Below are 26210 nucleotides of genomic sequence, written 5' to 3'. Positions count from 1 at the left end.
ACCGACGTCCCCGTGTATAGATGACCTATGTAGGCTAACGGGTGACGCCCATGAGTGTGTGAGTAGCCTTTGCCGGCTGGGGTGCATAGAGCCTTTGTTGGTTGTAGGACCGACGTCCTCGTGACTTGGAAAGCCAGAGAGCAGGGACCAGGGACCATCTGTTTACATACAGAACCGAGTCGAGTATCCGCAGGCAATGTTTGCATCGAGACAGTATAACACGAGACACAGTAACAACACCAACCACCAGTTATTTGCAAGTACTCACCGTGAGCCGTTAGGGCCGTAGAGATCTTTGGGCCTCGAGGATGGCAGCTGAATCAGGACGGACATAGGAAGAGTACGCTGAAGAAGACCAGCGGCCCAGCTGCTGCAAAGACGCAGTGGACACCCCTTGCATGGCAGCGGACGTTGCCGCGCCTATACTGAATGAATGGCCAGAATACCGTCCAGGGGGAAGGTTGCATTTGGCTACAACCTGAGCTAGATGGTAGCCAAACCAGGATTGCGACATGGAATTATTGGTAGGGGTAATGAAAAGGGGGGAGAGTGGACAGGAATGGGACCTCCTCTTTACGTATCTAAGCATAGATAATAAAGGACAGAAAGGACCCCCGTTTTAGCAATGATGATAGTGCAAGAACCTCCGGTTTTAAAATGTTTGAGAAGCAGATTGAAGAAGTCAGGGTGAAATGTTAAGTCAGAAAAACACACATCAGTGGCAGGATTGAACACATTAGACCGAGTTGTGAATTCACCGCACCGTAAAAACCCATAGAAAGCCATTAAAAACGTGCATTCCAAGAGGGTGTCGATGTAGGGGGTAAAGCAGCCGCGTCTGAGCACGGAGAGCATAGCGTGCAGAATAGACAGAGTGAAAGGGAGTCTATCATCCGCCTTAGCGGGGAAAACTTTGACTATGCCCTTGAACAGCAGTTTGACTGCTGGGTTGGTGAAAAGGCTGGGGAACGAAGGATCATGGCATGTGGCATTGAATTGAATACCCGCGACCAAATCTTTAATATATCGTGGCTGGAAATGGCGAACATCAGTGCAGTGACACACAAAACCACATTAACACAAACGGGTACCAGAGGGACAGACAAGGACAGACAGAACATGGCATACGTTCTCCAGGCAAAATCATAGGATTTAAGGGTGGAAGCAGCCAAACCTTTCCTCATGTAACCCTTAGCTACTTCTAAGTATGCCTGCAGGGAGTGCTTGACTAATCTAGGACCAGAGAAGCAAGGGGGGGGACGGCCAAGGGCCTCTTGCTGGCATACGGGCACAGATCCCTGAACATCTGAAAATGAAACGGGACAGGGAATCAGCTATCACGTTATCGTGACCCGGCACGTGACGTGCGGTGAGAATGAAATTATGAATGACGGAGAGCCAAGTCATGTGTCTCATGAATGGCATGATGAGCGGGCAGTTAGAGCGGCCCTTGTTTATAATTCTCACCACGGCCTGATCGTCGCATAAGACAGCTATCCGCTTACGATGCCACGACTGGCCCCATAGGTAACAAGCGACCGAAACAGGGTAGATTTCGAACAGGGCTGAGGAAGCACCGGGCGCAGCGAAGTCGTCGGGCCAGGGGCTGGCGAACCACTGCTCCTGATAGAACCCCCCAAAAACCAACGGACGGAGCGGCGTCGGTAAAAAAACGCAGAGAGTCCGAAGACCGAACCACGTCGTCGTAAACGAACGACACGCTGTTCCAGCCCTCAAGCAACTGCAACCAGAACGACAAGTCGAACCGGCAACCATCGTCCAAGCAAACATGTTCAAGCAAACCAGACACCGAAGAAGCCAAGACGAGCAACCGGGAGATGAACGAGCGGCCCTGGGGAATCACGCGCATGGCGAAATTAAAATGCCCGAGGAGAGACAGCAGTTGCAGCTTTGTCATGACAGAAGACGCCACGAGCGACCGGGCCATGCTGCATGCGCGCTCAAGCTTCTCAGCCGGCAGGGAAGACTTCATCTCGACAGTGTCCAGCGTGATGCCCAGGAACTCGAGGCGAGTGGCCGGCCCAAGAGTTTTCTCGTCGGAGAGGGGTACGCCCAGTCCGCGAAACAGATTTTTTAACAGCAGCAGGGAAGCGCCGGACGCATCGGACGGAGGATCTACCAAGAGAAAGTCGTCTAAGAGGTGGAGCAACGCGGGGACCCGGACCCGGTTTAACAGGATCCAACAAAGGGCTTCAGAAACCCGATTAAAGATGGATGGGCTGCTCCTGCTACCGAACGGGAGGAGCACGGCGAAATAAACTGATTCTCCCATTTCATCCCGAGCAAGTGCCATTGTGACGGGTGAACGGGGACTATCTTGAACGTGATATTGGCTTTGGAAAGCCAGGCACCGGGCTCCGCCAGCTTTACGAGCCTGATAGCGTGGTCCACGGTGGCATAGTGAAGCGAGAAAGGCTCGAGGGGGATGAGCCCGTTTACGCCGGGAACCGGACCAGAGCGCGGAGCAGAAAGGTCCAAAATCTGAAGTTTTTTGCCGGAATACTTCCGCGTAGCGACGCCAAAGGGACTGCTACGAAATAGGGGGAAAGGGGACGAGTCGAACGGGCCTATCACGTAGCGCTTACTGCACTCTCTGGCCAGCAGCTGGGTAACGACGGCTGGCTCCCTCAGAGCTGACTGGAGGTTGCCTAAAACGAGCGAAGACATATTTATTGGAGTACAGACACATTTATTGGAGTGGAGGGATGCTCGGCCGTTAGTTCGGGCCACCGCGACGCCCTTGCCGAGGGTGGGACCGACGTGGGCACACAGACTATGGATGAGCTTCCTGACAGCCGCTTAAGGCCACGAACGTCCACGTTCGCTATGCCGCTGGGAGCGCCGGAGCCGCGAGCGTGAGGCTGGAGCCCGGGATCCCCCGGGAGAAACGGCACTAACGGACAAAGGGGTGCAGTATGCCCTAACCCGCCGCACATGCCGCAAGACACAGCCTGGGAGCCCCCGACCAGCAAGATCAACAGCTCGGTGTCGAGAACTGACCAGTCCAGTAAAGCGTTCGCGTGGGACACGTAGCGAGCAGCCTTGCTAGAGAACTCCTTATGATACTGATAGAATAAGTTCTTTCCGTATCGCAAATTCAGGTCCCCAATGAGGGCCAAGTACCCGTCCAGTTCCTGCTTTCTAAGGGGAAACACTGAGCACACCACGTCTCGGAAAATCCGGAACGCTACAAGGAACTCCCCGATAGACAAGTCCCTTGCCAACCTGGGGTCAGCAGAACGGAGCACCGTGCTGTATTGGTCACTGGTGAAGACGCTAGCGTCACACTCGGGCGAAGGAAGGATAATCCGAATCAAATTGATGTTCCTGCCCTGCAGAATGTGGGACCTCAAGTGGGGGGAAATGTCGGCCCCCGAAGGGATGTAAGGCCTACCTGCTGCAGGCATAGCCACTGCGGAAGCCAGGGTGTGCAGCGGCTCCTCCATAGGCACGAGGTTCGCCGAAGCAGGGAGAGGCACAGCCACGGGAGCGGAAGCCCCGGCGTTTTCCAACGAATGCAGGCGAGCGTCGATGGACTGGAGGGATGAAGCCAGGATGCTGAGGGTGGAAGAGAGTGCTTCCCCATGAAAATCAGAAACAGGAACATGCGGAGGAGCACAGGCAGGGCCAGCAGAAGGACCGGTGTCCGAATCCAGGACCTCCTGATGGAGCGACTTCCTCGTGCGCTTCCGACCTTGGGCTGCAGCGGAGGGGGGAGCCATGGGCTCTGACTGTCTTGACTGCCATGGTTACAGTAGCTAACTGCCGAAATTAGAAGAAAAAAAATCAGACACATCACTGTTAAACCAGAATGTATTAGCCTATGTGTATGTAGGCCTAGGTTACTTATTACAATACAACCCTTTGACATAACATGTATGTGTAGCGACCACAAGAATGTCGCTGAGAGGCTAAGTAAGGGAGATTCACTTGAGTGACGCGCTGCCAACCATTTCAATGTCCGCTTTGGAAGTTACGTTCTTCTGTTTATTTATAGGCAGATACATATATTTCTTGAACAGGACAACAGATAGAAAAGTGCAAGTGCTTCTGTGACTTGCACTTTTCTATCTGTTGTCCTGTTCAAGAAATGTGACTTGCATACACACCCACCAGATACCAAAATAAAAGCGCCAAAGCACAGACCAATTCAACTATGGCATATGGCCGCTATAGTATGTTTATTTTGCTCTAGTTAGTAGCTACATTTTTGTAAAATGTCTGACCAGTGTCGAACTAGCCTAGCCGGTTGGGGTCCCTTTGCGGTAGCTCTGTAGCATAACGTTCACTCAAACCTAGCTCATTACAGTAACTTTACACATTGTTGTAGGCATAGGCTACTTATCGCAAAACGTTTTGAGATTTTTCTACTTCCATTTACTTACCAAACAACGACTGCTCCTTCTTTGAGAAGAAAAATTACGGTTTTAAAAAGTGAACGCCTCTGACTCGCGACTCTCTGGCTCTAGACAAAACGCTGTGGAAGGCGTAGTAGTGTGGACGCAGGGGTGCAACTACCCAGTGGCAGAGGGGTATGCAGCAACAATTTTGGCGCCCCCCCCAACCCCCCCAAAAATAAATAAGTGTGCCGGACATCATCATGTATAGGCTTTAAATAATAAAGTTTTATTTTAAAGTATATCAGTCACTGTAGGCCTACTATAATTATAAATAATTATATATGTATATATAGCATAGGTATATTCAGGGCTCGACAGGCTAATTGTTATATTTCCCACATGCAGGGTTTTGATACAGAAATGCATTTTTCATTTGCAATGGCAAGATTAGCTTAGCCTATAATAAAACATTTTAAACTAGAGAGCATACAACTTCTGGGGAAATTGTGAGGGTGTGCTTGCGTCTGTACCAGCTGCCCATACGCTCCTGGTGTTTACATATTTCAAAAAGCATTTAGATGTATGACTGCAGTTCTGACCATTGTGTTCCCTTGATAATAAGTTTGTAAAAATTACATGCATCACTCAGATGGAGGAGAGGTGATACTGGTTGGTTGGAAGAGAAGGAGGCCAAATGTAGCTCATGAGGATGCAGCGCTAGGTAATTTATTAAATTGTAATCAGATATAAACAACTTGTTGGTTGCCCAACATGAGGAAGACACAGCATCTGCTTCTTCAACTCCATAATCCTCTCAAGGCAACTGTTGCACCTGGTTATGAGGTTGTAGGCTATGGGACGTCTAATATTGCATTTGTCTATGTGTAGGACTGTGTTTCTCAAGTGGTAGGACATATTGATTCATAAAAGCATCTAAATGTAGCCTATCAACATCAAAATATGAATGTTTTCTGTTATTTTAAAGTAAGCTCAGAGACGTATGAATGTAGAGTTGCTCGCTATATAGGCCTAGAGTAGCCTCCCGGACACCGTGAGCTGAGCTCGTAATGCCTAGCCCGAGCCTACGTGACGCCGCTTTTTATGACACACTTCAAAGATGTAAAGATGGTGCAATTTAACCCTGTAAGACCCCATGGCAGTAGCGGACTGGCCATCGGGAGAATCGGGAGAATTCCCGATGGGCCGAAGCACTTTTGGGCCGGGGGGCCGCCGGGAGGGCCGCCGGCCCTCTGACCCATAATTTTTTACTACTAATAAAAATGTTGGAAGAAGATTGAGCAACACGGTTTGCCACTGACAGATCGAAAGTTAGCTATAGAGACAATATAAAGATGGAAAACCAGGTTAAGAAACGTAAACGTAATTACCTTCACTACACAATGTTTTACCAATTGGACAAAAGGCTATGTTTATTTGTTTTACATCAAGCTCAATAAACTACTTTTCGCTCAAATAAGCCAAAATAATTTGCTCTCATTAAGCGTGGAAGTCCCAAAGCATCACATCAGGCACAGAATTTGCATGCATTAGCAGGGCGCTCGCTGTGGTGGCGTATATGGGACCGGTTCTGGTAGGCTGGTCTGGATCAAAGTCCAGAGCCTATTTTTACTCCCAGTCCTTCCCTGCCCCATGGTTGTAAAATTACAACGGCACTTTGAACGGTCTAATTGCTCTTTTTTTACATTTTGGGTGGCTCTTAAAAGAGCCGTTGTTGTGTGTGCTGTGGCTAGCACACACAACAACGTGATCAAGGTGGACACCGTCGGGTCGGTACATCCACACGAAACCGTGTCTTATTTGGGGGTGTTGAATGCTCCCCATCCCACGGTCGGCCAGGAAGCTAGACACTGCTGCGTTGACTCGACGTCTTGCCCTGTCGATACCAGAAGCGCTGGTGCTCCTCTGATACCTCCAGACGCAGCGTTCCAGGATATCCGAAAACACCAGCAGAGTGTTTGGGAACATCTCCATGATGGTCCCCAGGTCTCGCTTCATCCGCCTCGTCAGGTCTAGCCCGGTCACTTGGCCGAGGTCGTTTCCCCCGACGTGGAGCACCATTATGTCCGGGCTGGCAAGCATGCCACGCTTCTCACGTAGCTTAGGCACAAGGTCTGCCCACCTCATGCCCCTCACCCCTACCCATTCAATATGGCACTCCAGTGCAAGGTCGGGGTACAGTCTGACCTCCTCCGTGTGCTGCGCTAGCCAGTAGACCAACGAGCTGCCAACGATCCAGACGTGGGGACGACTTTGGTTTTCCATGGTGTGATATGATCCAACATCTGCCTCTTATATACTAGCTGGCTTCCCGCTTCTTCTTTTTCAAACAATGCAAGGCTAACATCTGCCTGTTTATTTGCCGCCTGTGTCTGTGTTGTTTTTATTAACAACATTCTCATTGGTTGGCCTTGAAGACAAATATAGCTCTCTATTATTTCTGAGACACTCGTCCTATTATGTAATTTTAACGCCCTGAACAGCAACATTTGAGTAATGAGGGCAAGCGCAGGCTTATTGATTACTTAAAAAACATGTTTCATTATGCATGATAGAGGAACCTAGTTAGAGAAGGATTTAGCAGTTTTATTATTACAAGCCTATTTTATTAATAATTTTCAGAGTAACCTCATACCTTTCTTTTGTTTCTTTGACCTTACATTTTCTTTGAGGGCTTAGTGGTCTCGGTTTAACATCATTATTTATAGCGACATTACCGGACACTGTTAGCTCGCAATGTAGACAAAGAATGCTCCTGCAACAAAGTTGTTACTTAAATAGCCAGTTAGACCATATGCTAGACGCCCAGCAGAAGTTTGTAGCTAACAAAGAATGCTTGTGCAACAAAGTTGTAACTTGGTAACAAGTAGCCAGCTAGAAACCGAGCAGAAGTTTGTAGCCATATAAAGGCCTATATATATAGGCTATTTGATTTGGCTGCAAGATTCGCTGATTTTGAGTGTCCAAGATATGATGGATTCTGATCTGTATCAACAGTCTAGCCATGTAGCTAAGGCTTGTCCGGGAAGAGTGGATCTTTTTTTGTACAGCAGGTCTGGAAGATAAATTTAGTTGCACCTAGTTAGAAACACATAGAATTTAATGCAATTTTACACAATACATAAATGATTAAAAAATGAACACCCATCTTTGCTGTATTGAAAGGGTCCTGTGTAAGCTATGGGACGTCTATTGCATTTGTCTATGTGTAGGACAGTGTTTCTCAAGTGGTGGGTCCCGACCCAAAAGTGGATCGCAAGCTGGTGTAGGTCATTCTGATTAATAAAAGCATCTTACTACATGTTTTATGTTATTTAAAAGTAAGCTCAGAAACTTATGAATGTAAAAGGCATCTTTGTAAACCACTCTGATCTGTTGTAATGTGTAGGCCTATAACTATGTAAACCGAACATTTAACTTACTTGACTGTAAAGAATGACTTTGTATTCTAGCTGACCAACAGCACAAAGACAACAAAGCTGACGAGATGTAATATATATAGTGCTATATATATCTGGCTACAGTACGGCACTATCTGGTGGCTGGACGAATTGTAAAGTAACCTCCCGAAAGCGGTCTGGAACGGACGACGAAAGGTAGAAAATTAGCTGTAGGATTAACAGCTAGGCTAACTAATTTGTCGTTATACTGTAGCTACCTGCCATTCGTATATTGTACAGTACTGTAGGCTACCTCCCCAGGCCAAAGTGATCTGGAACGGAAGACTACAAGGTCACAAGTTAGCTCTAGCTCTAACTTACGGTCTAACACCTTTGGTAACAGATAGTAGCAGAGATGTGCCGGTGTAACAGCTACACAGTAAAAACAGTAGTGTTAAATTGGCTCTGTAAGTGTAAATTTTAACTCTATCACAGTGTTTATATAATTCTCACTGAGCAGTGTCAATTTAACACTCACACTAGTGTAACAGTTTTAACTCTACAACAGAGTTACTAGATTGACTCTAACAGTGTTAAATACCCAACTCTACACAGTGCTTATTTAACACTACACCAGAGTGATAACATCTCTTTCAAGAGTTAAATACAACTCTGGACAGTGTTTCTATAACACTACACTTGAGTGATAATATCCCTTTTTAGAGTTAAATATAACTCTGGACAGTGTTTCTATAACACTACACCAGAGTGATAATATCCACTACCCACAACAAAAATGACTTAATACATTAAAATAAATTAATACAAGCCAAGAATGGACACTTTTCCACTTTTATTCTGTGGTTCAAGCAATCAAACAATGAGAAAGCACAATATACATGCTGTCATCTGACCCATAAACAGACTGCAAATCAAAAGGCTTGTAAAAAAGCAAATCACTAAGTTTGATGACCATTTCATTTTCCTTGCGATAACAAACTCTGAATGCATGGTAATGCTCACAAAAATAATCAGTTCTTAATGGATACACAATCAAGTAGATGCATTCATTTAGTAAAAGGATTTTTGAGATTTTGAAAAACACTGGGACATCATGCTTGATCTCATTGCAAACAATAAGATCAACTCTGTATTCTGTTCCATCAACCCTGACCCAGTTAGTACAATGCACATTGTCATTTACATTAATTTCAAGATAATCTGCCAATTCTTCGTTGTCTTTAAGAGAAAACAAACACACAGGGCTGTATTATTTTCTATTACATGTTAGTGTGTCCCAATGGTTTCCAATTAACATCTGGTGTTTACTGGCAAGCGATTTTGTAATATTCTTGAAATTCTTTAGACAGTTCTTGGAAGGTTTATGTTTTGCTTCATATCTAGCTAACCTAGCTTTTGTTAGGACTGTCCAAATTGACATCGGTTGGATGGTTTTTACGTTCCAGATAACCATAATCAAATGCTTAGATTCGAGAGAGTAGATCTTGCTTTGATATGAAATGGTCACTTAGGTAATTGAAAAGAAGCTTAAGCTCATATTGAGCTACTCCTTCAAGCAGGTCATGCATAATGTCAAAGAAAAATTGTGGCACACATAAAAAAAATGCAAATTGTTGTGAGATTAATTTCTTTTTACTCCAAAAACAGGATTGCTTGGATTTGACTCAAGGGTCTGGCAATGCATCTCAAAAGATTGTCTGTCACGAATGATTATTCAAGGATCGTCCTCACAGAAGACATCTTGGGCATCATTCTTATCAAGCAAACATAAACGGCAGTAGTGTCGCCCACTAAAGGACTCAGAAAAGCCAAGTATAGAATGCATTCCAAGATTGTCTCCAGTTATTTGACTTATTGTACCAGGCACTTTTTCAGAGGATATTGGCAAATGAACGCCATCAGTTTTTAGTTTTTTTTAGGTCAGCAATCAAAGGCTCCAGAATCATATCAAAACCATATTTCTTTAAGTTTTGATAATGGAACAGAGATACTAAATGGATGTTCAAAACAGCAGAGTTGTATTTTGGTGGCAAGTTCCGCAAAACAAAATACAAAGCGCCCACCTTATGAATACAACGCGGAATACAACGCTTATGAATTAGCGGTCTCAAAGTCATCATAGTATAACTGGATCTGTAAGTCTGCAGTCTCGGCATCAAAGAGCAGTTTGAAGTCCTGGTTAACCTTCAAGACAAATTTTCTTAGAACACTAAAAATCCCCCACCACAATACCCAACTCCCTCAACTAGCTTAACCAGGTCATCCCAACTTGTAAAAAGAAAGTTTCAGTCATTGCTCATTTGAAACATAGCAGGGGAAAACCACTCATCTTACCAGTCCTTTGGTGTTTAAAAACCTTGGAAAAATCTGTAGTATATCAGTGGTCTTGTTTGGGTCATGGACAAGTTAATGTCTATGCTGAAAAGTTTATTTCATTTTTTGGAAGATCTGTGCTTCATCTGAAGAATGGGTAAGACAGGCAATGGCCTCCCTTACAGCATCTTCATCAAGCTCTTCGGGATAGGTACATCTATTTAAGGAAGGTCCAAAGCCAGGTCTCTCCCCCTTAGGGATGCTGGCATCCAGGTTTGTTCGGGTACGATGTGATATACTCCTCTGCACAGTTTTAAGGCGCCATGCAATGTAGCCAGTTCCGCCATCAGGATCGTATAAGTGCTCCTACATAAATAAAAGCGAACATTTGCAAGACACAATCAATGAGGTATTAAATGTTTTGGTGTCGCACAGAAGCAGATATACTACATAGAGCCATCAAGTGTTGTAAAAAGGACTACTGGCATGACACTGAACCCAAGCAAGATGGTAGTCAGTAGGAGACCTTATTGGTTGCTGGAGAAAACTGGAAATGTGTAAGATGCTCTTTGGTTCTGGGAGGACTGTACTTTTTATAAATGCAGTGAAACATGTTAGATAAGTACTTACATAGCCCTTCTTTGAAAAAGGATCTTTGAATGATGGGAAAAGTGTTACAATTCCAAGAGCATATTGCTCTTTCTGCTTCTTTGTGGGGATTCTCCTTAAACGGGAACAAAGAAAACCCCACACGCCCTTAGAAATTAGACATATCCAGTCATATTTGCCACACATACCAGTACCTTAAAACAATTTGAAACATTCCTTAAGATTTGTGGTTTACCAAATTATGTCCAGCTCTATTAATTTTTAAGATTGTTTTACATTAATCCGTTTTTTAAGTTGAGGAATTTTACTTTAGAGCCACATTGGTTCCTCTAAAAAAAAAGAAAACGTACCCATGCATCTCAACCAACCAACAAGTAAGTTGACAAGAAGTCGTCTCGTTTCACTTGACAGGGAGTCAAGTTTATCGTTGTACTCTGTGAGGATAACATCTCCCCCTGCTTTCTGCTTAGGACAGCAAGGTCCATCTTCAAAAACAACAATTAAAATGTTATGTTTTAAGCATTTAGTGTGTGTAACACATACAGAATGTATAAATGTATGTAAGCTTATTAGAAAAAAGTACAGGTTACCTCTTTTGCCTCAGATGCTGATTCATCTGATGTCCTGGGTCTCTTGTGAGGACGTTCTGTGCGACTAGCTGTTCTATCTTGATCACTTGAGTGGCTCGACAGCGACACAGTATCTGTGCAGGAGCTCCACCATGTATCTGAAACTGTAAGGGCTGATTAGAGGAGGCATCCACACAGCTGTACGAACAAGGCCAGTGCATGACAGCATACCTTCATTTTGGTCTTTGACCATTAACATCAGGTTAGGTTTTTCGTTCAGTAATTCTTGCAGGACATCCTCCTCTACCTCAGTTTCAGTGTCATCATATATGTGAAGCACTGTGTCAGACGGTAGGCCAAACTTACTCTGAACTGCACAGAAACATGCTAATTAAATATCTCAATGATAAGGGTAATGTAAATATACAGTTTAATATGCCATTGAATGCAAATCACCTTCTTTAATGAAATCCGCGTGTGTGAAGCCATCTGGAAGTCTGATCAAAAATGTTTGCGTTCTCATATTTTATCTTTACTAACATCTTAAAATTCTGAAAGACAATAAATGGTTAACAATAGTTCAACCTAACTATATTAACTTAATATTGCTCCTTGAGTTTGCCGTCTAGTTAAATCCTTGAACTATCTTTCCTCGTATTATTTTAAATCCATTGCCACCTGCAAAGTTCATCACATTTCCTTTAGAAAATGAAATGAACTATAAAAGGAATACTTTTTTTCTGAAATGGGGGGCTTGTCGTTTTTCAATAAAATAAATAATACCAAATGTTTCAAGTAAATATCAAACTAAAAATTGGTTCAAGAAAACGTTTCGACTAGGAACTATGCGCGCCATTCTTAGCTTCTCATGCTAGCTAATTACCTATCTACCGTAGCCAGCTTAACCTAGATAGCTAACTAGACCTCGCCTAACTCGATAGGCTACAGTACTTATACAGTACATTTAACCCGTTAATTAGTAGCGTCACGTATATGTGATCGTTTGAAAGCGGGCCCCACAGAGTACCGTCACACATATGTGATTTTGAACATTCCAACCGACTATTTTCCGATAGACAAAAACTATATGACAAACGCTATAGTATGGCTTCAAAATTTACAATTAGGAGGCTAACAAGTAACACTAGCAGGTAGTAGCATTGCTACGAGTATTATGCTAGGTTGCTAGGTAACGGAAGCTAATGAAAGCTAGCTAGCTTTTGTTTAAAAAAAATAACTCACTCTGGTGGCAGCGTCGGTAATATTTAGAACTCACTCCTCTAAAGGTTAAGTAGGCTAGGTCGACCATGTTATTTCACCAAAATTACTCACCCACTGTTCAGTTTGATTGAATGATATGTACTACCCCTGCATTAAAATAGCTTGTGATTTAACTTCGATACTAACCCTAAATCACGTGAAACGAAATGGTGTCGAGGTCTAGGCTAGCTACCCTGACTGTTAGCTCTAGCTGTTAGCAATTCGTTTTTACAATGACCTATAACTTGAATTGGTTTGGAATTTTTCCTTTCCTTTGACAAAATAATTAACTGATAAATTACATAATCTTAATGTCGATATAACACTAGCTTGCTGATATATTTTCCAAAATTAATTCACTCACCCATGAGCTTTCTCCTGTCCTCTCGGCGCTGTCTGGGCAATAAGCTGGTTTTGACCGTTGTGACCGTGTGTGACGTTCGCAAACGACATTTTTACTCCACGAGTGTTCCTAGCGTTTTCAATCAACTCTAGTAAATGGAACTCTGCTCCACAGCGCCCCTTGTGGCATATTTTAACACCACCAGTGTTGCAAGCATTTTTATCAACTCTGACATCAACACTGGTCAACTCTAGGCTACTTAACACTGGAAATTTAACACTACAGTTTTTACTGTGTAGAGCTAACTTCTCTGTGAAAATAGGAGACCGTTTACACTGTTTACGAAAATAGAGCTAGACTAGCTAGCTAGCTCTACAGTAGCTATAATCATCAGCATACATATTTCACAAGTGTTTCGTATCACAATTTTAAATGAGTAAATGGTTATCACCATGGCTAGTCAAATCGTTTAATAGTAATCTAATAAATCCCTAAACGAAAATGACATTCCTGACAAAACGAATTTGTGAGGAATGTTTAATTAATGATTGAAAACAGATGTAGCATTATGTTGTATGTATGCCCTGTGTCGCCCGGGCAACAGAGGCTATGTCGTGATGCTAACGCCTCAGCCGCAGACCACTCTTTCCGAAAATAGATGTACTAGCTTAATAACAATGTGAACATCATATTATACACTACATTTCATAATTTTGTTTTTATGACAATGTTACATGAGTAAATAGTTATCACCCTGGCCTCTTTGCTTGTAGCGTTTCTAGTTAGCCTATCATCTCCCAGAAGTTAACAAGCTGCTAAACTAATGTTCTGCAACAGGTAGTCACGCGTGTTTTCGTGACGTTAGCAACGTCAGTGACTGTGGCTAGCAAGTTAGCCACCGTTAGCTTCACTTTTCACCACAAAAACGTAATTTCTACTTACACCGTGCAACGGAACGTAAATACCCAATACAAGCAACTCAATGGCTACCAAAACGAAACGTTTGACACCGGGGTTGTCTATGTAGTCCAAATATTAACAAAGTTTTAGGGGGGCAAAAAGAAATAATAACTAGAAAAGGCTGTTCCTGCGAAACAGCAGTGAGAATGCTGAAAACCTGAATGGGGATAGTTGACCATGCTAAAAATGAAAATTGTGAAAATGTTCAGAAAGTTATAAGCTGAAGTTTCAAAGTGACCGAAATGTATTTTAAACAGAGGCTGGAGCTGGACGAAGGCATAAAACTACAGAAAAAAGAAGAAAAATGCTAAACAAAGTGAAACAAATCAGAAAGAAGAGAAACAACGCATACAAATTTGAACATTTAGCAAAAAAATATTTGCTGGAGTTTCAAAAGGCCTGAAATGTATGTTAGAAAGGACCTGCAGCAAGATGAAGGCAGAAAAGTACAGAAAAGAGGGAAAAAATGCAAAAGTACTGGCAGTTGGAAGATACTGCTGTGAAATGTATTTTTGAAAGAACCTGGAGCAAGATGAAGGCAGAAAACGGAAGAAAATAAGAAGAAAAATGCAAAACAAAAAGGGGAACATTTCAGAAAGATGAGCTGCAGGAAAATGTGAAAATTGAGCAGAAAACCAGTTGCTCAAGTCTGGGTTGAACAAATTCGAAGGTAAGAGGACAACAATGGAATGACTGGAACTTGCTGAAAAAACGTAGCAACCACTGGTCATTGGCAACAGACTAGCAACATTTCTAACCTAGAATCTCAAAACGGAGGAGAAACTAATCATGCGTGCCTGCACACCCAGTCCTGTTCAGACACTTAATTTAAGATTACATCAAAATAATAATTCATAGTACAGGGTTGGTGATGTTGTCTGTCCCTGGTGAGTTTTTTCTGGTAAATAACAAGATCATGCTACATCTAACCAGCGGATCGTTTCTTGCAAGTGTGTCCAAGTGGTATGTATTAACACAGTAGGCTTGAATAATAACCGAAGGCATGAAGCTAGAGAGAGAGGATTTCCTACATAAGTATATCTACTACTTCAAATAGAAAACGGAGGAGATATTTAGAGTAAAGACAAGTTACTTTACATCTGTGTTCAATATCATAATTTAAAAGTAAAAACTTTCCAGTTATGAAGCATTTGTTTGTAGGATTAACTCCAGCTGCAGCAAACACCAAGCGTTACTGTTCCCCAGCCCTGGTTTGGCTGTTCGTGACGGTCAGCTGACAGTCGCGCCTCGATTTTTGCAGATTTCTCTAAAACTTGCTAAAATAAAAACGATCTAGCTAGATTATGTACACTTTAAGCTCAATGTACATACCTTGTTTTATGGAACGCCGAGTTAGTCAAAATTAAATAAATAAATAGGTAAATAAATAGATAAATACATACATAAATATCGCTATGGAATAAATTCTGAAATAAAAAAAGATGGCAATAAATATATAAATATAGCATTATATAATTACATAGCTGAATCCATTTACCGACATCAATAAATAAATACATTTATTTATTTCCAAATGACGTTTTTGTAAAGACAACATTTATTTATTTCATGGGACTTTTACACGCCACATTTATTTCCACATGTATTTCCACGCCACATTTATTTCCACAGTACATTTATTTCAGTGCTGTATTTATTTCAAATCTTACATGCAAACGAGAGGGGCGTGGTTATCGTCAGACCAACGCAGCAGATAGCTATGCTACCTGTATGGGGGTGACAGTGGAATCGCACTGCCGAACGGCATGGCTTGTCAGGATATATTATTTTGGCACAGATAGTAGATTTTGTAGAGGTACTTGGGCGGATAAGTGCTCTACAGAACATAGATATTGAAGTCTTAAATAGTTTGAGACTTATCGAGCACTGTTCGTGTGCAAGATGTACAGGTAGTGGGGGGTGATAAGTGCCAGGTAATGTTAGCTAACACAGCTAGCAACAAAGAAGACAATCACTGCCACCACCGCTACATCGCTCTGCTATTATGTGGATAACTAGGTCGATAAGGCACCTGATTATAACGATCAAGCCTCACCATTATGCCATGCATTACCATTTAGTGAGACGAGACCTGAAGTGAAGCCAGACCATTCCAGACATTACCCATACCTTTGGATTTACAGTAGGCTACTGCTTCAAATTGAAGTCAAGTTTCTTAACGCTTTGTTATTATTGGCAATTTAAAGTTGCAACTAACCAAGACGTGTCAAGACCAAGACCCATTCAACACGGTACACAATAACCAAACCCAGATATTAGGTACAGGTTTATGGAATTATTCAATATTAAATCAAACCACTACCACTGGACTCGTTTTAATGACCATTCAGTGACAAAACGGGTTTGGCTGTTCATATGTGCCAATACAGCACAACACTACTAGCTCTACAGTAGCTAGCTCTAGCTGAAATGGCCACACTGATGTCGTCCTTTTATTATTTTGTCAGGTAGCTAGCCGGATAGCCAGCCACTTGGCCTACAGTTGTCGACTTCGAGACCGGTGACAGCCAACATACCATCTAGGAAGACATAGTGTTGGCAGTGATTGTTAGCTTTGAATACGAGATCTACGTCACACGAGCGAAAGCCATGTTTATAAAGGTAACTTCAGCGCAACCTCATAGCTATCAAAGATCAAGTCCCCACACGTAGGCTACTAAGTCACCGCCATCACTCCCATACAAAGGCAGAGACGACACAGACATTATGGGCAAAGCTTTTCTACATTGTATGCTTTTCGGCAGTGCGATGCCACTGTCACCCCCATACAGGTAGCATAGCTATCTGCTGCGTTGGTCTGACGATAACCACGCCCCTCTTGTTTGCACGTGAGATCTGAAATAAATACAGCACAGAAATAAATGTAGTGTGGAAATAAATGTGGCGTGGAAATATATGTGGATTTAAATATGGCGTGTAAAAGTCTCAAAAAATAAATAAATGTGGCATTAGAAAATAAAAGTCCCATTAAATAAATAAATGTTGTCTTTACAAAAACGTCATTTTGAAATAAATAAATGTATTTATTTATTGATGTTGGTAAATGGATTCAGCTATTGACCTTATTCCGGAAGTCACAATGGGCGCGGCCATCCGCATATTCTCATTTCCGGTTTAGATACTTTCCACTTTATAACGGTGCTAAAAGACAGTGTCTTAAACAGGCTCTGGTACTCATTTATGGCTAATAGAGATGTCCAGCGTCAACTGCAGTTTGTGGCTGCCATAACAGGTGGAGAAGACGGAATCAGACCCTGTATGATCATTGTTTTGACCATGGAAAAAAGAGGTCCGAGTGTTGTGGGCCGACATAATTTGCATCGACCTCCTACCAAAGTTGAGGATCTGCGTCCCTGGCTGAAGGCGCTGAATTAAAAAAAACACTGAAGTTTCCTTTTGTCTGCTCGTATCAATAAAGGGTGTAAAGTAACTATATTTTAGTGTTCTCAATTCATGAAATAGATACATGATTATAGCCAAATGTATGGGCATGGCTGTGAGCAAAACAATTGCTGCAGTGCATCTAAGTTTAATATAAAGCTTTTGAAACAACGCAGCAATCAAATTATTTCATGCGTCTTTACAATTGCCATTAGATAGGAGGGAAGATACATATTTTGTAAGTTTTAACACGTTGCATATCGCTTGTACCAAAGCCCCTCGATGAAAAAGTTGTTACTATTTATTATTACAGCACAATTTGTCACTCATAAATTTGCAGTTTATGGCTAATAGCAGAGACCTGATGTAAAAACTAGAGCCTCAAGTAGATAAACAAGAAGCTAGCTAACGTTCTACTCCTCGCAGTGCTAGCTGGTCGGTTTTGAGGGGAAGTCTCAAATACATGTACTGACTGTAAAATGTATCACACGAGTGAATCCTAGAGGACCTAAGCTTTCAAACAAAGTATAGCAAATGCATATGCCCTGCAGTGAAATCGTTAGAATATCTTATGTTTGTGGCTAATGTGATGCCTGCATATCGCAGCAGAGTGCAGGGCAGCGATCTGACCGGCAAACGAATTATATCAACAAAAAGTCGTTTTCAAGCCATCCAGTGGAAGGGTGTACGTGTTGACTTGTTGTAGCACACGAACATAGCACATCTTGCACAAATCCACCAAATGATTAAATATTTTAGCAGTGGGACTTCTCAACAGTTCTCCATTGAATTGAATGATATCCCCGGTAAAGCGGAAGTGCAAATACAATGGAAGTGCAAAAATATGAAAAAAGTGGGCGGGGCGGAATAAGGTGAATATAATTATATAATGTTATATTTATATATTTATTACCATCTTTTTTTTATTTCAGAGTTTATTTCATAGCCGTATTTATTTATGTATGTATTTATCTATTCATTTACCCATTTATTTATTGATTTAATTTTTACTAACTCGGCGTTCCATATTGTTTGGTCAATTTGGTCGATTGTGGAAAAAAAAGTTGAACCGTTATTAGCCTAGTTATGGAATGTAGCTAGAATCCACACCTCAAACAAGTTAACCTCTACGCAACACTGTACGTCCAATCCAAAAAATAAGGAAATGTTCCGAGACCCAAGACTCTGCCGAAACCAGAGATATTCACCTTATTCCAGAAGTCGCGATGGGCGCTGCCATCCGCGTATTCTCGTTTCCGGTTTGTATACTTTCCGCTTTATAACATACAAAAAGAGAACGTCTTAAAAAGCCTCTGATACAAATTTAACGATAATAGAGATGCCTAGCATCAACTGCGCAGTTCGTGGCTGCCATAACACATGGGGAAAACGGAATCAGACCCTTAATTACGATTGTTTTGACCATGGAAAGAAGAGGTCTGAGTGTTGTGGGCCGCCATTTACTTTTCACCGAGCTCCAACTGACGTTGAGGATCTGCGTCTCTGGCTGAAGGCGCTGAATTTAAAAAACCCACCGAAGTGTCCTTTTGTGTGCTCGTATCATTTTGTGGATGGTAAACCTACACCTGAACATCCCTACCCAGAGAAATGGTTGGGATACAACGCTCCTCTGAAGAGACCTCGGCGGGTGCTTGAAAAATATACGCGCAAGTCTACTTTGCATGTGGACAGGGTTCATCCTAGCCTAGCCTGGTTGCTACTTATCATCCCGAAAATACAGTCTCCAGTGCGGGGCCTTGTGCCTAGAGTGTGCGTTAATTTTGTTTAATAATATCCAATATATAACAATTATGTGATGCGTAAAAAAATTGTGAAAACTACCCAGATTAATGTGTTTTGTCAACAGAATCATAACTTGCAGAAATATCGTAGAATGTTGTACTATTTATATTGTATAGTGTTGGGTCACAAATTCAGTCTAAGTTCCTAAGTTCGTTTCAAAACCTAAGTCCAAAAATTCGTTTCAAAACCTAAGTTCAAAACAGCACGGAAAACGGGAGCAGAGTATGATGCAAAGTGTTTATTCGAATCTAACACAGAGGATTGATTCCAACAAACGGGAGCATGGTCTCGAGATCAGACTCAAATTTTCCTCCGGACATTTGCTTTTATATTTTTCCTTCAATATTTTGATGATTTCTCATTGGCACAGTACATGTTGTCACATTGTCACAGAATTTGCATAGCCTGGCCATTCCCCAACACTGTGGCCACGCGAGGCTTGTAGTTCAGGTCACCTGGAGTTCAAATCCATAAATTTGTTCTCAGTCGCTTGTAGTTCTCTCTATCTGGGCCTTGTAGTTTTTTATGGTTGAGGCCTACACACATACGTTTTCCTCCGGCTCTCAAACTCTGCTTATCTGGGCTTCCATGTCTGGCTTATTTCTTCTATGTTTAATGTTACTTTTCAATCCATCTACTCAATTGCATCTGGTTATCCATACTATAGAATAATATAGCGTATAAATGCACAAAGGTGATTTTTCAATAATATAAAATAATACATCATATAAATGCACAAAGGTGATTTAGTGGTTTCACATCAGTTATATAGTACCATGATTGTTTTCTCCTTCGTCATGATTACAACAGTGTGTTAATAATTCTTCATCAATAGTTATATAGATATATAGATATACTATTAAAGCTGTTTCATTGAACTTGTCTGTTTCCTCAGCTGCATCTGCCAGCTGTGCAGTGGAAGATGATAACTGTGAAGAAACGTCTCCACTTCCTCCTGAACACAACTATGGAAAGAATGCCAGCCCTTCAATAGATCAGCCACTCAACTGTAATCAGGCAACGCAGTGTTCAGGACCTCCCGAACTGCACCAACAACTTCTACGCACTGATCGTTTAAGTCGGCTCTACACAGGTTTGCCTCTGGATGCGTTTTCTTTTTTAGCCAATCAGCTAACAAAGGATTACAAAAACTCCTTTCAATTAGATGCCCATGATCAGGTCCTTATGACCCTGATGAAGTTACGGCTGAATTTGCTGCAGGATGATCTTGCTGAGAGGTTTCATGTGTCTCAGTCTCAAGTCAGCAAGATCACGTCTGTGTGGTATGACATCATGGAGGAGAAAATGAGGAGTTACATCCCATGGCTGCCCAGGGAAACTATCCAAGCAACAATGCCACAGTGTTTTAAAGAGCACTATCAAACAACAACCTGTGTGATCGACTGCTCTGAAACCCCACTGCAGAAACCCCACAACCTGGATTCAAGAGGCGAGTCTTATAGTCATTACTATGGCCAAAATACAATTAAGTATCTAGTGGCAATTGCTCCCAGTGGTCTGATCATGTTTGTGTCCGCTGCATATGGAGGCAGATGCAGTGACAAATTCATTACATCTAATAGTGGCTTTCTGGAGTACCTGCGTCCAGGAGATGTTGTTATGGCAGACAGAGGATTTGTCATTTCAGACCTCCTCCATGAACGAAAAGTGAAGCTGATCTTGCCAGCATTCACCAAAAAGGGGATGCCACTGTCTGAAGAGGACACAACCAACACCAGGCGCATTGCCAATGTGCGCGTCCACGTTGAAAGGGTCATTCGCCGCATAAAAAACTTCAGAATCCTTTCACAAATTATACCAGTAAACCTGGCTCACAAATTTGATAAAATCCTGAGAATTTGTGCAGCTTTATCTAATCTACGTGGGGATATCATTCATGAAGAGGATTAGTTGGTAATAAATAATTGTACATGATTGTAAAACAATTTTTTTCAATAATTGTTTAAAAGTAAATTGATTGTAATGTTGATTTGTGTAGAAATGCTTATGTAATTTTAAAAGGGACGTTATGCAGAATCGACTCATGAGCTTTTAACCTTGTTACAACAGTATTCATCATTACCTTATTCCATGTTGTATATTGATAGATTCTTGCATGTTTGAGTACTGTACTGTTTTCGTCTACCCCGTCAACATCCTGTCCCTTGTGTTTATGAGAACAAATCTGACTATGTGATACTTGTACGTAACACGTAAATGACAATCAACAAACATGTGCATTAAATGTTTAGTTATTTTTTATACATTGAATCAAGGAGTTTCTTTCCTCATACATAAAATGATCCATCCACAATAATCAAGTTATACTACATGGTCCCATAAACATGGTCCCATAAACAATCTCAACAAAACAATTGTGCATATCGCGCACAAAGCACCAAGCGACCCTCCTGGTGCTCATCAGACACGTAAGGCAGCATAGATTTGAAATAAAATGTTCTGAGCCTTGCAAGCATTTTAGAACAGAACTCGTTGTTGAAGGGAACATCAACCACCACTTGTTGTGAAGAGGACCAGATGAGGAGCTTGCATGCCCTTAGCCCAGTGCACATCATGGTAAGTTGAACCTGGATGAAAAAACCACGAGGACCATTTTCTTGCAGCTGGGGAAACCCGTCCACCATCTTCACGTCGTATTTCCAGCTCTCCATCAGATCTTTTACCATCTCACCAGCCTTAAGGAAAGGACATTTAATTTCCAAAAGAATACCCGAGTCGATAATCCCATCAGGACTCGCTGACAGCCAAGGCTCTCCAGGACACAGCATTGTACCTCTTCTGGAAATACTATACCCTTGCTCCTCCAACCACTGTAGTGCCTTAGGTTCACCCATGGTCCCATGTTGAGTTGCAGCATTCCCATGAAACCTGGGATGCACGTGTGTTTTGAGATAAGCATCCGGGCTGGTTCTAATGGGTACTTTTTTGGAGGTGCTGGCAGTTATCCTCAATGTTCTTGAGTCATGCCAGACCTGGGATGAACTCTGCTCCCGAGTTGCCTCTTCCAGCTTTTTGCCGTCAATAGCCACAAAGGTATTATAAAATAACATGCATCTTGGGCAAGAGCTGGTTCCATCGTGGTCAGCATGGGGCAGAGCAACAGGTGGATCCACAGGTGGTTCAGTGGGTGTAGCACTAATACACTTGAACAGCAGGCTGGACACTGGCAAAGCCTGATTTAGAAAGGCTGTGCTGAGCTGCTCTTGGGTGTGGAAAAGAGGGGTGGGAGGGAGAGGGTCCACTCTTGGTTTTGTGCCACTAAAAGTGTCAGACATTTTATGATGGGAGAAGAGGATATCCCTCAGAGGTTTGGGCTCAAGGTTCCTCTGGGTCCCCTTGTTCCACTGCCGCTGCTCATCAGTGCAGGCCAGTCCAGTGAGCCCACTCGATACTGCATTCTCCACCTAACACAAAGCACAATGTTAAGCAGTGACAAACACTTGACAATTATATTTATTAAATCAAAACCAAAAAAAGAAAACTCAGCCACAAAGAGGAGAATCGAACACACTTTATTAATCTACACAAATTGGAGGCCTACATAACCTTACCTTATGAAACTGATCGTGATTAGACAGAAGGAAAGTTGCCTGTACATGTGGTGATAATTTTTCAGTATTTTTCAAACTTAAAGTAATAAAATGTACAATTTAAATATACATAGTTTTTTTGCATTTTAACTGCACACTTCTTTGTGAGTTAACAGTAGGTGTATTAACTTACCTTAAATTGTTGTTTTAATGACGCAAACTCGTCTGTGATCTGCATTATACAAGCATGACAATAAAGGCATGCTTACTTACCTGCAGTTACTTTACTTACCTTACTCCATCGTGTCATGATGAGATTAGACAACATACTCGTAAATGGGAATCAACTCAGCAGCTATTACTGTACCCCCCAAAAAGAAAAAAAAGTTAACATGTTCAGAAACACAAAATATCAAAACATTCAATATATGGCGTATATTTTAGCATTTGCTAAGATTAACCCACCTTCCACAGAATTGCTGCGGCATGACTGCAGGATCTCCCCAACCCAGCAATGCAGGTGCATCCCATAGTCTCCAATGCTCCGTTAGGTGTAGCCAACACCCAAGCCAAATGAGCTGGAGTGCTGGCCTGACTGGGACTCACACTGGCTTTCAGAAATACGTACCCCTTTTCCTGGTGAACTAACACACGGCCGACTTTCCCACTATGCAGGTACTGGTATGCCTCAGTACTTTTAAAATTTCGCATGGCAGACCCATCCACACCAAGTGACAAAACAAAGTAATTAAAAATGTCGCCATAGACGATCTCAGGCCACCGTCTCATGTCATCCACCCACTCAGAAAAACCCCTTGGGTGAGGCAGACAAATCCCGCCTGAGCTCCTTAGTGTATGTGCAGTTTCTTCCCACGTAGTTTTCTCCATTTTCTTGATGCAGCATAAATTGTCATCTGCCCTGACAGTCTCTGAAAGATCAAACTAATTAGCATCATCATAATCTAATCTCTGCTAATAGCAGAGACCTGATGTAAAAACTAGAGCCTCAAGTAGATAAGAAGCTAACGTTCTATTGCTAACAATGCTAGCTGGTCGGTTTTGCGGGGAAATCTCAAATACATGTACTGACAGTAAAATTAATCACACGACTGAATTCTAGAGGACCTAACCTTTCAAACAAAGTATAGCAAATGCATATGCCTTGCAGTGAAATCGTTAAAACATCTTATGTTTGTGTATAATGTAATGCCTGTTTATCGCAGCACAGCAGCAGAGCGCAGGGCAGCGATCTGACCGGCAAACTAATTATATAAACACTTAAAAGTAGTTTTCAAGCCATCCAGTGAAAGGGTGTATTGTTGACTTGTTGTAGCACACGAACATAGCACATCTGGCACAAATCCACCTACCTTAATTCATTTTTAGCAGCAGGACTTCTCGGCAGTTCTCCATTGAATTGAATGATATTCCTGGTAAAGCGGAAGTCCAAATACAACGGAAGTGCGAAAAGATGAAAAAAGTGGGCGGGGCGGAATAAGGTGAATTCTTTATGTCTGTACAGTCAGAAATACTACAAGTTTCGAAAACGTGTTCCTTTTGGTTTCCTGGTGTGTGTTTGTTTGGTTGCCATGGCAATGGAGCAGCTGTGCTCGCTAACGAGCTGGGCAGAGAGAAAAAACAACATTTACCTAGCATCCACACCTCAAACAAGTTCACCTAGACGCAAAACTATACGTCCAATCCAAAAAATGAGAATATTTTCCAAGACCCAAGACTCTCCCGAAACCAGACATGTCCTTTATATGTCTGTGCGGTCAGAAATACGACTCTACCGGCAGTTTAAAAACACGTCTACTTTCGAAATTCTCTGACGAATTTTACCCACCTCTCTATTGAAGTTAGTGAGAGAATTTAAAAGGCTGCTCTCGCTTCAAGGCTCAAAGCTGAACATCTGTAAATGTGAGCTCTTTAGTAGTTACATTGGCTGAAAGAGGACAAGTTTTCCTACATTTTAAAGTATAACTTGTTTCTGTAAGTTAAACTATATGAACGTCAGAGGAATTAGTTTGACAATTTAGTTGAATACCAGAAAAAGAGCAGCCAGCATTGTGCCACTCTGCTGGCTGCTCAATCATAAAAATCAAGAAGGAGCAAAAAATTGTATTTGCACAAAAACCTTAATTCTTTAAAAAGTATAAAAGTGAGAAATACCAGACGTCATAGCCATCATCTCCTGAAGGAGCTGAACGTTTTGATTTTGAAACGTTTTTGAATCGGTGAAAGTATGCAGGACTAGTTAAAGGCCAAAAAACGGCGGAAGAATTGAGAAGTTGAAAAGCAATAGTGAGAATGCTTAACAGCATTTTCACAATAACCAGAAAAGGCTGTTCCTGCGAAACAGCAGTGACAATGCTGAAAACTTGAATGGGGATAGCTGACCATGCTAAAAAAGCTGAAAATTGTAAACATTTTCAGAAAGTTATAAGCTGAAGCTTCAAAGCGACCGAAAGGTATTTTAAATAGGGGCTGGAGCTGGACGAAGGCATAAAACTACAGAGAAGAGAAGAAAAATGCAAAAAGAGAAATCATTTAGAAGAATTTGACAATTTAGTAGAAAGTAATTTGCTCAGGTTTCAAAAGGCCTGAAATGTTTGTTAGAAAGGACCTGCAGCGAGATGAAGGCAGAAAAGTACAGAAAAGAGAAGAAAAATGCAAAACAAAAAGTGAAAAAAATCTGAAAGAAGAGTAGGCTAACAATGCATAAAAATGTGAACATTTATCAGAATTTTTTTTGCTGGAGTTTCAAAAGGCCTGGGGCCTGTTGCACAAAACACCTTAAGTTTTTTCCTTAAGTATGACACTTAAGGGTAAATTTCTCCTTAGCTAAGGGATTTACTTAAGGGGGTTGCACAGAATCCCTTAAATGATTTCCTTAGCTAAGGTAAAACGTTAAGGGATTTACTACATTTAACGTGATTTTACAGCAGTAAAATTCGACAGTTTCCACAGTGACCGCGTTGTTAGGTTGTATCTAGTGCATCACCTTCGTAGCTAGAGCTAGCTAGTAGCTAGCTTATAGACCTACGAAAAGAAGGCAAGAAAACCAAATTGGTCAGAGGAGGAAAATATTGTGCTTCTACAGGAATACAAAAAAGAAAGCGCATACTAAAACGTAAATTTGATCCACAAATAACTGCAAACAAAAAAAAACGTTTTTTTGGAAACGTACGATTGTAGGACGAAATTGCATCAAAATTGAATCAAAAATAAACCTCAATAAGTTTGGTGAAGCGGTCAATTCAAGAAATAAAAAATATATACTAGAGCTAGCTATGATAACTTGACTGTTATGTCCAAATAAGAGATAACCAATTTCAGGAGGGAGTCCAATAAAACAGGAGATATCAACTTTACTCATAGCATAGGTCTTGTTGCTACTCAGTAGCCTAACGTTTTTAAAAAGTGAGCGCTAGCCAACAGTACTTCTTAGGTAGCTAACTAGATCAAAATGAGATCAACAGTTACAGTACACTGCATTTACCGGCGTGAGTCTATATTATATTTATATTATAGCCAGTGCCGCTGCTAGCCATTTTGGTGCCCTGAGCATAATTCCTTTATGATGCCCCCACCCTCCGAAAAAAAACGATAGTTTTTGC

The 26210-nt window shown here is 41.9% G+C and overlaps 1 protein-coding gene, 1 long non-coding RNA gene and 1 pseudogene across 2 annotated transcripts; all 3 read right to left on the bottom strand.

The window, feature by feature from the left end:
* Window positions 1-277: 277 nt before the first annotated feature.
* LOC146300656 (uncharacterized) lies at window positions 278-6644 on the bottom strand (annotated as a pseudogene).
* A 4430-nt stretch (window positions 6645-11074) lies between these two features.
* Window positions 11075-12066, bottom strand: LOC146300655 (uncharacterized). Its single transcript, XR_014729445.1, has 4 exons — window positions 11728-12066; window positions 11503-11643; window positions 11293-11435; window positions 11075-11187 (listed from the first exon to the last, which is right to left on the bottom strand). It is a non-coding gene; the product is annotated as an uncharacterized LOC146300655 (long non-coding RNA).
* Window positions 12067-21291: 9225 nt separating this feature from the next.
* LOC146300654 (uncharacterized) lies at window positions 21292-24674 on the bottom strand. Its single transcript, XM_084669334.1, has 4 exons — window positions 24437-24674; window positions 23961-24211; window positions 23056-23519; window positions 21292-22951 (listed from the first exon to the last, which is right to left on the bottom strand). Exon 4 carries the CDS (start codon window positions 22333-22335, stop codon window positions 21403-21405), a length of 933 nt encoding a protein of 310 aa, XP_084525460.1. The 5' UTR covers window positions 22336-22951; window positions 23056-23519; window positions 23961-24211; window positions 24437-24674; the 3' UTR covers window positions 21292-21402.
* Window positions 24675-26210: the final 1536 nt, after the last annotated feature.

Source organism: Hypomesus nipponensis, chromosome 2 (genome assembly GCF_054491055.1).
Source record: "Hypomesus nipponensis isolate SF chromosome 2, ASM5449105v1, whole genome shotgun sequence".
In the NCBI taxonomy this organism is placed as follows: domain Eukaryota; kingdom Metazoa; phylum Chordata; class Actinopteri; order Osmeriformes; family Osmeridae; genus Hypomesus; species Hypomesus nipponensis.
This window is presented reverse-complemented; position numbering and strand designations above follow the sequence as displayed.

Excerpts from the sequence above, each read along its gene's own strand:
- LOC146300654 (XM_084669334.1), bottom strand. The coding sequence starts at position 22,335 with ATGTCTGACACTTTTAGTGGCACAAAACCAAGAGTGGACCCTCTCCCT.